The 13,277-nt window shown below is 40.1% G+C and overlaps 1 protein-coding gene across 5 annotated transcripts in view; it reads left to right on the forward strand.

The window, feature by feature from the left end:
• MIB1 (MIB E3 ubiquitin protein ligase 1) overlaps window positions 1-13,277 on the forward strand; it is a 78,404-nt gene continuing 65,127 nt past the window's right edge. For all 5 annotated transcript variants that reach the window (XM_041477762.1, XM_041477763.1, XM_041477764.1 and 2 more), the window contains exons 1-3: window positions 1-508; window positions 9,708-9,879; window positions 12,547-12,676. In XM_041477762.1, the coding sequence (XP_041333696.1) occupies window positions 280-508; window positions 9,708-9,879; window positions 12,547-12,676 (531 nt within the window). In that variant the 5' untranslated portion in view covers window positions 1-279. The remainder of the gene's footprint in view (window positions 509-9,707; window positions 9,880-12,546; window positions 12,677-13,277) is intronic.

Here is a 13,277-nt window from a genome sequence, read left to right on the forward strand (position 1 = left end):
CCCGCCGGTCTCCGTGGAGCCGGCGCCGTCGCGGCCGCAGGTCCCGGATGTAGCGGCGGGAGCGGGGCCGGCGGTGGGCGCCGCTGGGGCCGGGGAATGGGCGCGTAGGGAACGCATAAGGAAGGAGGGGTGCGAGCGAGCGAGCGAGCAAGCAAGCAAAGAGAAGAGCCGGACGGAGATTCCCGCCCGGCGCCCGAGGTAGCCGCCCCCATCGGGGTCCCCATCCGCCGCCTGCGGGCTGCGCGCCCGCTCCATCCGCCCCAGGGCTCCGCCGCCGGGATGAGCAGCTCGCGGAACAACCGGGTGATGGTGGAAGGAGTCGGGGCCCGGGTGGTCCGCGGCCCGGACTGGAAATGGGGGAAGCAGGATGGCGGCGAGGGCCACGTGGGCACCGTGCGCAGCTTCGAGAGCCCCGAGGAGGTGGTCGTGGTGTGGGACAACGGCACCGCCGCCAACTACCGCTGCTCCGGGGCCTACGACCTCCGCATCCTCGACAGCGCGCCCACCGGTGAGCGGGGAGGGAATGGAGGCACCTCCGCCTCCACGGCGCTGGGTCCTGGGGCAGCACCCCGGGGTGCGGGGGGGTCCCGTCCCGGGGAGCGGATTGCGCCCTTCCTCCCCCTTTTAGAGGTGTGCCTTTGCCTTGGATTTGGGCGGGGGGAATCAGGCACCCTCCCCCTCCCCGCGCGTGGGTGTCTGTCTGTGCGGTCCGTGTGTCTGTGTGTGTACACGCAAACTTGGGACAAATCTGCAGCGCGGGGCCGCGGGGACAGAAGTTGTCCCGGGACTGCTAAATTGGGGTAGACAAAACAGAAGTAGTCTGCCACAGACAGCAGGCTCCTGTTGTGCTGGGGAGGAGGTGGAGAGAGGAAGCCGAGAGGGTGATACATCAAGGTTTAGGTTTGCTTGCACACCCCGATCCCCACTTCTTGAATTCATATTTCAGAGCGGTTTTGTAAAATTCTGGCAGTCATCCTAATATAGGGATAATTGCAGAAGAGATGTGTACTACCTTTTTTCTAAAGGTTGCACTAGGGGGTTGAAATACTGTGGTTTTGTGCCTGTAATCTGCACATTGCCTTTTATCTGTATTGCTAGAGCTGCTCTAAAATAGTAGAGGTACTGGGAGGAAAAGAAGTGCATGAGTTCATTCTTTTCATTACTTAGCTGCTTGATATTTATGCTTTAAATCCTGCCATTTTGGACAATGGAATTTGATCTGCACTGACATTATGCGGCAGTGTTAGTGTTGCAAACACTGCAGGGAAATGTTCATTTTAGCACCTGTTTTTACAGTGAAAACTCACACAGAAAAATGTAGGTATTGTTAAGTTTCATCAGAAATATCATGAGGTGACTTTTGGGCCGGTCAGGATTGCCTCAGTAATGTGGTGTTTGCACTGATTTGTTGAGGCACTTGAGCTGTACTCTTTTGTAATGTGTCTTTCATTGGAACGTGATGGAGAGACCATCTTTGTGCCAGCTACGTGTAGTGTTACAGCAAGGAAAATTATAGCAGTAGTTGACGCTAAAAGACTTCTGAGGAGACAGAATCCTGGAATTCATTCTAACTAATTACAAAATACTTTGCTAAGGAAGGAACCCCAAATATTGCATGGTTACCCTTTGAGATGGATTTAATTTTTCAGTGACTAGGTATCTTCCTCTCTGCTGGTGTGATGATGATGGTTTTTTTGAAAATCCTTTTGCAATGGACTTTAAAACAAGAAAGAGGAGTCTTTCAAGTTGTCAGTCCTTGTCTTGTAGATGTTTATGCTTAGAAACTTTTACCTATGTTTGATGTCCTGTAGAAACCAGTGGGACTTGCTTCTGCTTAGAACTGAAGCATATGCATAAATGTTGCATATGAGCCTCGAATGCTCATTGTTCTAGTCCTGCCTGACATATTTGCAAGCAGATGGTGTCCTCTTAACTGTATCTGGAAGCCTAGACTTAATATTCAGTTTTAAAACTCATGGTTTTGTTTCCATTTTTTGCTTTATTACTTTTGATTTTAATTTTTGTTTATACTTTTGTATTAAAATTTTAACTTCTGTTTTAGATAAAACTGTGTATATTGTGTCACACACATTGCTGTTGTCAGGCTTAGCAAAATGGTATTTCTCTTCCTGAGGTTTCTGGCAAACATCATCCTCACGGAACTGTAGTGTGGAAGTACCCAGGGTTGCTTTCTGCTAGAGGGAGTTGCTTTGGAGGTCTTTATTCCCTGGAGATAGGAAGAGTAGAATTCTGCAAAGCAGTTGTAACGAAAGAGCAAAGTTAATAGAGTTTAAGGTGCTGTCAGTTTGGACTGAAGTCCTCCGTTTACTGCTGACTCACTTTGTAGTCTTGTCTAAGTCACTCCTCTTCTTCACCTTTTGGTAATGATTTGGGTTTTTTTCATGGTGGTGACTGTGCATTGTTTAGAGTAAGTGACTCTGACTTTGGATCGTAGTTTGATGCTTCTCTAGGGACATTAATGTAAGGGGGAATAGGTAACAGGAATTTCTTGTGTTAGCATTAATGATGATGTTGAGCAAGGAAGTGTTATAAAGCATGGAGTGGCTTTTTGTTTGATGATACTTAGTGGAGTGTGTGTCATGGCTCTTATTGTTTAAAATGAAAAAAAATCTCTGGTTCATGAATTTACAGTCACAATGTAAGTTTATGGGGAAAAGAAATAAAAAAGTAAAACTAAAAATTAATAATTGCTGGGAGTTAATTCTATTATGTATTCAAAATCAGTCTTGATTGTAAGTTCTTAGAAGTGGTGCTTGCAGCCGGAGTTGCTCTTTAAGTTTGAGACCTGTGCAGCCAGGAGCAGTAGTGGTACATCAGGAACTTAGAGTGTTATAAAAATCATGTTTGAAGGTCATTCTATTAAAAAAAAAAAAAAGGCAAGTTGAGTTTGATTCATGTATGTGCATTTGTGTATGCCACAACTATTCTTCGCAAACTTAAACTATTCTTGTCTTTCATTGGTTGTAGGCTATTACCAGCATTGTGACACTATGTTAACATCTTAGAAAACTTTAATAGCCTTAGTGCTGAGATACTAGGGTGGTCTTCTTAAAATAAAAACTCATTTTCATGAAGAATGTCTTATAAACTCTTTGCTCCAGATGTAGTCATCTGGCTTATGAGGGACTTGTGATACGAAGTTTGGGGTTGTTTTGGTTATGTCTACCAGGCTTGCTGTATTAGCTGCCCTTTGGTGTGGTCATATTTACATTGCCCACATTGCTTTAAGTGAGACAGAGCATTTGAGAGGGATTGGTAAACCAAGGATTTGAAAAGAATCAAAATTTCGCATGGAAGTAAAACTTCAGGTAGGTCTTGGGTAGCTGGCTCCTCAGTGGAGAAAGTGGTCAGATGTGATACATCAGTAGTGCAGTGTGGTTGCTCAACTACTTGCAGATAAATCCCGTTTTTTCTGTGAAGTACACTTTTGCCATGAGTCTTGAGTGTCCCTCTTTTTTGATAGTGTTCTGGAAAAGAAACAGGAGTCATTTTCTGAATTGCTGAAGCGAAGCAAGAAAGTTATAAATCCAAACTTTTTATTTAGAAAGGAAGGCAGCTTTTTACCTGAGCTAAAGGCCAGACAAGTAGCACGTTTGTAGAGAGCACATCTGGCTATGTTCGCATAACAGCCATGAGCAATACAGAAACTTTTTCTGTTTATTCTCTTTCTGAAGATTTGCTTTCTATAGAGCAGAATTCATTTGTCATTCATTTCCTTTTTTATACAGTTGGTTCAAAGTAACAATATTATTTTCCTGCTGAAAGAATTTACCAAATTGTGTTTGAATAAGGGGAGGTGGCGGGGGGGCTGGAGTCAGGAAATGGAAATCTTGATACAGAATTCTCCCCCAGCTGGAGTGTGCATCAGTGCAGTGTGGAAAGCATGATGTATATGCTGTATTCTGGTAATACTGAAAATCTGGGTGTTACCTGCGGAAGATGAGTGGCTTTCTGTATTGTATTAGTAGGTTTTTGTACCTGAAAAGGGGCATAATTGATCATGAAGTCAAATGTGTTAAAGCATTTTAAACGACAGAGCACCTGTGATTTATCCTGCATATTTGTTTATTTGTTCTTGCTTTTAGAACATCAAATGTAATTTACGGCAAGTTGTCTTAGTCACAATTTTTTTAGTGGCTATTTGTAAATACCTACAGGAGCCCTCAGAAATTAAAAAAATTAATAGCTTCCTGAGTAGTAGTACTTGGGAGGCCTGTTTTTTTAAATAAACGTGTTCTTTGTTCTCCCTGCCCTTCCCCCATGTCTCCTACACGATAATCCTCTCCCTTCCTGTGTATCTTGTGATTCCCTTACCAGATAGGACACATGCTTTAGCAAGTCTGGCATTTTGTATCTGTAATAATAATTGGTCAGCTGGCTACTTCCAGATGGTGTATTTAGTAGATGAGTTATTTTTGTGGGAACACTCATTGGAGTTTTCATGCAGTTTTTCAGAATCTAACTGGTTATCTCTAAGAATTTTTTGTTTCCAATTTACCTGAAGTCTGTCCCTAATGAAAAAATGGTCTGGGGTGAAGGAATAGGAATCACAAAACATTGTTACTGCTTTTTAAATTGGGGTGTATATAAATCAATTTTTAAAGTTGTTTATGGTATCCCTTACCTGATGGTAGTATTGTCATTATGATATGAAGGGATTTTAGTTCATTACAGTTTTGTAGAGAGTAATGACTCCATTGGAAATCAGATGTTGATCGTTCTGAGAAGTGAAATCACTACTGGTGTCTTCTGTTTAACAGTGAGTGAATGTGGATACCCCTTGTACATCTGATTTTACTGTTAAAATCCTTTTATTGGACAGCTGTATATTGCCATCTAATTATCTTCAGTACAAAAAACCTATTTGTAGCAAATTCAAATAGCAATTTGAGCAACACTGCTTTTATTTCCTTTCACAGCTGTAAGAGTGAGCATGGGTTTCAAAAATTTGTCAAGGGCTGTGAAATTGATGCATAAATGAGTGGTGACAGAGGAATGGTGGGCTAGGTAATCCAGGGAGGATTTGGGAAGAGATGAGAAAAATGAAAATAAGGTATGGCATTAAGGTAGAAAACTAGTATGAATTTCAAATAGTAAAAAGCATTAATGACAAGTGGACATCAGGAATATTGGATTTTATGGTGTTCTGAAGGTGAAGGGACATAAGGAAATGGCAGTTATTTGAAAGTATGGTGAAAGTACCCTTCTCATTACCTGGTTTGTTTTGGTTTGTAAAGTGTATATGGCACAAAACCTGTTTCATTTTGAAATAGCCTTGTCCTAGGAAATTTTGAAGAATATTTAGAAGTTTAATTTTTTCATTATCTCAGTTTGGAGAGCTAAAGTGCTCTAGCTCTCTTTTTAGAGAGCTAGAGCTTTTGGTGCACAGCTGGTCAGCTGTAGGCTGCTATGTGAATTTTGAAGTTTTTATGGCATTTTAATTTATTCCAGTAGTTTAATGAAGGCTTTTTTTTTTTCTAATATAAACTTTGCAACATTTGTGTTTCTCAAGCTTTCTTAAACAGCCTTGAAGAGGAGAAGAGTTTATGTTGCAGATTTTGCTTTTGGGTCAGGATTTTAGTTTGACTCCAGAGCCTACACTTGATGCAGTCTCCTGGTCGTTCTTATGTACTGTGCTTTGATTTACATCATGGATGGTTTGGGAGTGCATAAACTGCTTTGCTTTTCAGTAAAAGTAAATTGAAATACATTATCTCAGTGCTGATGAGCCTTCAGTCCACTGGGGTAGAACCAAGCTAGTCTGAAACACTGGACATAATGTCTCCTTCCTTCCCCCTGAGTATCTGTAGTGCCACCGTCAGGTCCCCGGTGCTGAGTTTTGGTGGGTGGATGGTTTACCAGCAGATGGACACCTCAGTGATGCAGGTTGTCCTTGTGCCACCCATGGAGGGCCACAGTGGAGCAGGGACCCTCACTGCAGCACATGGGGGAGCCCATGCTCAAAGAGTGTTTTCCTGAAGGAGTAAAGCTTGTGGAGATGACCCATGATGGGGGGAAAGTATGAGGAGCTGTTGTGGACTGGCCCTCTGTTCCCCATCTGCACCAAAAGGGTTGTCAAGCACTGGAACAGGCATCCTGGAGGAGTGGTTGAATAACCATCCCTGCAAGTATTTAGAAGATGTGTAGGCATGGTGCTTAGGGACGTGGTTTAGTGGTGATCTGGGTGGTATTAAGTTAATGGCTGGACTGGAGGGTCTTCAGGGCTTTTACCAACCAAAAAGATTATGTGATTTTAATCTGCCCTGGGAAGAAGCAGGGAGATAGAGGAGTTTGGAATGAAGGAATGCAGTTATCTCTGCAAAGACTGTGAAATGTAGGGAGAGGGTGTTTTTAGTTTTTGTTTTCCTCACCATCCTCTTTTTTTTTTTTTAATTAGCTATAAATTTTCCTGAAGTCAAATCTCTTTTGCCTGTGATGCTGTTTGGTAAATAATTTCACTTTTAGCTTGACCTAAGCTGTTTCATTTTGTTTTCACTCTTTGTCCTGTAGAGAAGGTAGACTGGTAGGGTGGACACCTGGCAACCAGGCAAGGTCAGCCTACTACCCTTGTGTACCTATATATCTAGTTGAACTTAAATTCTTTCAATCTTCTTTAACATGTGTTATTGATCTAAATAATTTTGTTTGTATTGTGACCATGAATCAGAATTTAGTATCATATTATGTGATCAGTAGTAGCACCTTGTTTTACCCTTTTTTTTTAGAAGATGAAGTTCATGGTCTCTTAGTCCACTGTCACCAGAAGCATACAAATTTGCTTCTTCCTCCAGATCTCTGATGCAGTGGTTAGACATTCTGTAACAGGATTACTTGCCTGCTCCTGCCCTGCCATTCTTTGTTTCTCATGGCAGTAGTGTTGTGCAGCACCTCAAAGAATGGGATTGGGAAACCAGTTCAGCTGAATCTTTTTCCTCCTGGCTGTTTTCCAGCCTGGTATATTTCTTGATGCAATTTGCATCCCAGCTTTGCAAGAACCTTTTGCTCCCATAATGGAAAGAATGGAGCAGCATGGTCAGGTAAGGCATGCGCTGAAGTGGGTGTTGCTGCTGGAATCATGTGTCAGGGAATGAATGAAGAAAGGCCATATCTATCAGGATGGTGTTTAGGGATCTGTGAGGTACAGAAACGTCCCTTTCGATCAGACACTTCAAGTACAGACACGTACTGTTCTTTTTTTAAGTCCCAGACACTGTGGTCAGTAAAATGACTTGAGTCAAATATCTTTGTACGATTTTTTTCTTGATCTTTCATAAGAAATTTTACTGAGTTTTGCATAGCTGCTTTTGCCTCACTGTCAAGAAGTGTTTAGTTTTTGTTTGAGTTTACAGTGAGATGACCTATTCAGTATCACATGGTTCCTGATTATACCTCCCTATTGCCATTTTTCCTGCTGTTTGGTCAAGTGGAAGAATCCTACTGCACCCAATTCCTTAGTCCCTTCACATCTAGAATAAATGTATTTTTTGGCTAAAAGCCTTCCCAAAAGTTCAGCAGGAATTAAAAAAGAATCTAATCAAGAGATGTGTAACTTCTGTTTCTATGTGAAATACAAATTTAGCAATCAGTTAGAAAGAACACCAAAACAAACACTGCCACTCAACCCCAAGCACTGTAACTAGTTAGTCTTGTATCTCGGTGCTTTTAGTGCATCCACTCTTGAAGACTTTGAAACCAACAGAGTAGTAAAATGCTCTAATACAATCCCTAGAGCAAGAGGTACCTCTTCATAGTGAGATTCAAGTGAAAGGCTGCAAATACGTTGCAAAGAATCTTAAGGGTGTCTGGTACAGGACGAGAATGAGGTGGCGCTTAGTCGGGAGAAGAGAGGGCTCAGGGAGATCTTGAGTGTGTATATAAATACCCGATGAATGTTGTAAAGAGCGTGGAGCCAGGCTCTTTTCAGTGCTGTCACGTAATAAGGCAGGAGACAATGGGCACAAATTGAAATACAGGAATTTCCACTGAAACAGAAGAAACTTTTTTTTTCCCTAGGAATGGTTGTATGTGCTGTGTTGTGGAGTCTGTTCTTGGTGATGCTCAAAACCTTGACTGGGTATGGTCCCAGGCAGCCAGCTCTAGCTTCGAGCAGTGGTTGTTGGAAGAGACAATTTCCAAACATTACTTCCAACCTTAGCTATTATGTATTTTTGTGAAATGATCAAACAAGAAGGCATTTCCTTCAGTTTTGCCTTTCCAGTTGTTGATTTTTCTTTGCTACAAATGGCTCAGCTGTTGGGTGTAAGTGACTAATAGCTTTGTAGTGAATTTGGCATTCATTTCTGAAAGCATCCCTGCTGGAGGGAGCAAAATCCGTTCTTTTTCCTCACTTAATTTCTAATTGATCTGGGATTTTTTTAAGGGGAAGTGACTGGGAAAATTCTGTGTCACTCTGGTTTCTTAGTGTGGGGGGATAGAATATAAGAAAATAAAGATAATGCACAAAGTAATCTCACCTCTAAGAAGTTGCATCTGGGCCAATTACCAAAGATTAGGAACAGGCCTGACTTTAACAGGCCACAGTTGTGACCAGTGAGAAGAAAAGTGCTATAAAAGAGTGAGTCGGCTGGTTGAGAAGGAACTGGAGTCAGTTGGCTACTTTGTGAAGAAGAAAGAGTTAGTGCTCTGAGGAGCTGCAGGGGAGAAAATACCAAGAAGGTGTGAAACTTTTGTGATAAGGAGACAACAGTATGGAACTTGTGCAATAACGTGAGAACATCTTAGTGCTCGTTTCTGTCTAGTGCTACAGACTGAGTGCTAGTGCTTCTCTCTTCTATTGCTCAAATTTTTCCAAACAGCAGAATTTGTTGGTGTGTTTTGTTTTTTTTTTGGTTGGTGTTTTTTTTTTTTTTTTTGTTTTTGTTTGTTTTTTTTTTTAAATAAATTTATGGCTGTTCACTGTATTTAGAATGTGTGGATGGAAACTTTGTGACTGATCATTTTCACTCTGCTGTAGCTTAGCAGAGCTGTAAGGCTAAAGTCTTGGGATCAGTTTTTGTGGAAGGTTTGGCAGAACTCATGCTGGTGGGTTACATCTGGTCTGTCTCTGGCACGTTCTTTTTAGAAACAAAACCAGAATAACAGTAAAATGCTTCAAAAATGGTAACAGATTTTCATTAAGCTAATGGCATCTATCCAAGAGAGCTTAATTTTTTTCCTGTATAAAAAAGAATAGAGACAAGCACTTAAATTTTGCAGTGTACAAAATGTCTAAGTCAAACTGGTAATTTTTAGGCTGCCACACACAGTTGAGCACAGTAGCCTTTGTGAGATAACATGTGTTAATACCTGTACTCCAGAGATAAAATTCTAGATTGCCCTGTGTATTTTGATAAACCCATTTCTGACCCTTTAACTTGTAGTTAAAAGATTTCTCATTTTCTTTCTCTCCTTTGTATCAATGGAAGGAAGCAGGCATAGCGTTCTCAGCTTTTTAAGCTGAGAGAAGATAATGGACTTTGCCTCGTATCTCCGGTTGGCACTCTGTTCCTGAAATATTCTGTCTTTTCCTCTCAGTGATATAGGCTGATAGGGTATAAGCAGTCCCTTTCTTTATTGTTAAATTTCTAGTATATGGTTTCAAATTATAGTGATGTGCAACAGAAGTCTGTGTAGTGACGCAGCAGAGTTTTTAGTTTTTTTTTTCTTTTTTTGTTTTCCTTCCACAGGTATCAAGCATGACGGGACTATGTGTGATACTTGTCGACAACAGCCTATCATTGGCATCCGATGGAAATGTGCTGAATGCACAAATTATGACTTGTGCACTGTTTGCTATCATGGGGACAAGCATCACTTGAGGCATCGTTTTTACAGAATTACCACACCGGGAAGTGAAAGGTAAAACATAACTTTTTCCTTGTGAAATCAAGTAGAAACAGGTATTTCTGGTTAACTTTGAAACTGAACATTTGCTTACTGAAATTTGGATTAGGTAAGAGAGTGGCTTGAGGTTAGATTGTGTTTCTGGGAGACGGATAGCTAGGATAAGTCTTTGGATCTTGGAAAACATGGAAATTTTAGGAAGAACAGAGTACAGAAAAAAGTTAGGATATGATTATTCCGTTTTGCTTAATCCCCTTGAGGCTTTCCTAGTTTTTGTGTTCTCATACTGCCTTTACAGTACAAAGGCAATTACATTTATACTATGTGTAATCGCAAAAATATTTGTCAATGAATTCTGAATGTGAAGGTTTTATTAGGTTCAGTGATGGTGTGGACAGACTAAGGAAAAATACCCTCTTTGATGGTTATGGAAAACAGAGTGATCTGGACTTGGATTTGAACTGCTCACTACAGGAAGCAGACAAAAGATGTTATGAAGGGTTGTTCTACTCTTGCCTTGGTTTTCATGTTCTTAAGCATCTATTGTCATCTCTCAGTGGAGAACTCTGAACAAAATTGCATTTAGTGTGTTCTTATATAGGTGTTCTTGACTTTAAATAACTTGTCTCAGTCCAAAGCCCCTCTTTGTCATGATTTATCTACCAATTAAGTGCGAGCAGTGATATTTGCCTGCTGCTAACTACTTGGAGAGCTATGGAACAACACTGTGTAAAGGCTACACACTATGGTGTCACCTCTGTGATGTTTCCTGAATGGTCTTTCATTAAATCCTCACAATCTTTTTTTTTAGATATGGTACTCATTTGAATGTGACATGTGTAAGACAACATTTATATCTTCTTGGAGAAGTTAGATTTACAAGTATGCTGTAAATTAGTAGTGTGCTTTAATCAGCTCTTTTACAGTTAAGGCTCAGGCTGGAGCACACAGCCTGAGGTCTCAAATTATGTCTTAAGGGTCTGTGTTTACTTTCTCAAGTGCTTGCTTAAAGGTTTTAACTGTGGCTCAGATGCCCAAGTCAGTGGCTTAATCAAAACATAAGAACTTTTTGTTGGTTTTCTTTTTTTTTTTTTTTTTTTGGAGGCTCACACCAGTAGCTTTACGTACCAAATGGGTATCATAAACTTAATCTCAATTGCAATGTTGAATGCAGAACAAGACTTAGAAGTTGGACTTTGAGATGCTGCCTTAATGTAGTTAAAGGAGAATAGGTGACAAAATACATATGTTTTCTATTTATTTGGTTTTTTTTAAGTCTTGTTGCTTTTGAGAATGTTTGCCAGACTTTTTTCCTTCTTAAGCTGAGGTTTCCTTTGTACTTTTCAGAGGTAGGTTATGGTGAATACAGTACAAGTTTTAGTTTTGAAGATAGATTGTACTCTGTGTAAAATACTGCTGGAAATTTTTTGCATCTTATCACTTTCTTCCTTTCTTTGTTTACTCTCACTGAGCTCTTATCTAGAAAGCAGCTTCTTCTGCCAAGGAGCTGTTTCTATTGGATCAAGCTTAGCTGAGAAAAAATGATGGAAGCTAACTATTTTAGGGAGGAGAAAAGGGCAAAACAGTGCTGTTGAATTTGAGAGATGTCTCACAGGAAAAATGGCAAGAGACCTGTAGGAAAGTTTTGATGGAGGGAAGCATAAGCTCTTACTATTTTATTTTCGGGTCTGGGATATTTTATGGGTGGCATAATAAAGTAATGTATGTAGGTTTTTGTCTCAGATTTGTAGGTGTTGAGAACTTCTTAAGAGGCTTCTCTAAATAAGATTACTTTGTGTTTTTGATAACTTCTATTTTTCTTAGAAAAAAAAATGGCCAGTATTTTTATGTGCTCTTTGCATTGATTGTAACAGTTGAACTTTTTCCTTGTGTGCCATCTGCTGGATGTTAAAAGTTAGCAGGATGCTGAGAATTTTCCTGAAGTGGTCAGGAAATATTCCGAATGTCAGCTGAAAAATTCTTTTGTCTGGCAACATGTTCCTGGCATGAAGTAAGAAGCCTTGTTACATGAAAAATGATGGCTTTTGAGATGATTATTTCTATTATTTCTAGTTAAATAATCGTGAACTGTTCTGTTTAGGCTTATCTACTTCAGTCCTGTTGAAGTCAGAAGGAAAAGAAGAGGTTTGCTTTGAAAAAAACCACATAATATGACTGAAAAAATGGATGCTACTATATTGGCTTATATTTGCCAAGACATGCTATAAGAAACATGTAGAAAAACTGAGGGAAGAGGGAAAAGAGATGCTCTTAGTAGCATAATTCTGAATAAAAGTAACAGGGCAGTTGTGGAGCAGAAGTATTGGCTTAGAGTGCATCTAAGAGAAACAGAGATGTGTTTATATGGCTCTGCATGTACATTAATGATTTTAATAATATAAGTATAGATCTGTGTGTAAGCATTTACAAGATGAATGCTGGTAGTAGAAAGTCTGGAGAAAAATTGTTAGAATTAAAAAAACTAATTATAAGCATTCAATAAATCAGATTTTGGAAGTTCGTGGGGCTTTGTCTTGTGTACTGCTTGTGTGATTCATGCATTGAAATCTGCAGTTGTGAGTTGTTTTTGTTTTAAGATGCTCTCCTTCCCATCCCCAAAGATTTGTTTTGGACTTCCTTTATTATGTTGACATTTGTGGGTTCTTCTCTTAATAACTTCAGGGTATTGTTGGAGTCTCGACGTAAATCAAAGAAAATTACAGCAAGAGGAATCTTTGCAGGTGCCAGGGTGGTGCGAGGAGTTGACTGGCAATGGGAAGATCAAGATGGTGGCAATGGGCGTAGAGGAAAGGTAAAAATAAAACTGGTTTAAATAAGAAGCTGCACCTCTTTTTGCTCATGTAATGGCCTCAGTGGTCGTTTTAATTGTAGAGCAAAAATGCCATCATGAAAGCTCCTATTTTAATTGGCTGGGCACTTTTTAATCTTATTTTGTAATACTTAAGCATTTAGAGAGGAGGGGGTGTACACCATAGCCAGTTCTTTTACATTTAAATTTGCATTTTTTACAATATCAGCACAGATTTTTTTTTTTATTATTTTTTTGTCATGGCTAAGATTTACTTGTAGCAACATTAAGATCTTGAACAAATTTCAGCATTGCTAGAGAACTGGTGTAAAACCAGAGCTATCAAGAGTAGCCCTTTCTAGTTGTCACTGCATTCTGTAATCTTACACAAATGTGCTGGCCCACAAGCAGTATCTCTTGCTCTTGGTTTTTGGTGCTGGTACCCTAGGGTTTTGCTTTTCACATAATGATTATAGGGATTTCTCCAGTTTAAAATTAAAAAGTCTTGCAAGTTTTGGGTGTGGCTATTACGTTACTGGCTTAGGACAGTCTTGGAGTGCTTTTGATGCAGTGCTATAGTAAAAATATTTGTATGGAATGATAA

Source organism: Pyrgilauda ruficollis, unplaced genomic scaffold (assembly GCF_017590135.1).
Source record: "Pyrgilauda ruficollis isolate IOZ18807 unplaced genomic scaffold, ASM1759013v1 scaffold41, whole genome shotgun sequence".
NCBI lineage: Eukaryota > Metazoa > Chordata > Aves > Passeriformes > Passeridae > Pyrgilauda > Pyrgilauda ruficollis.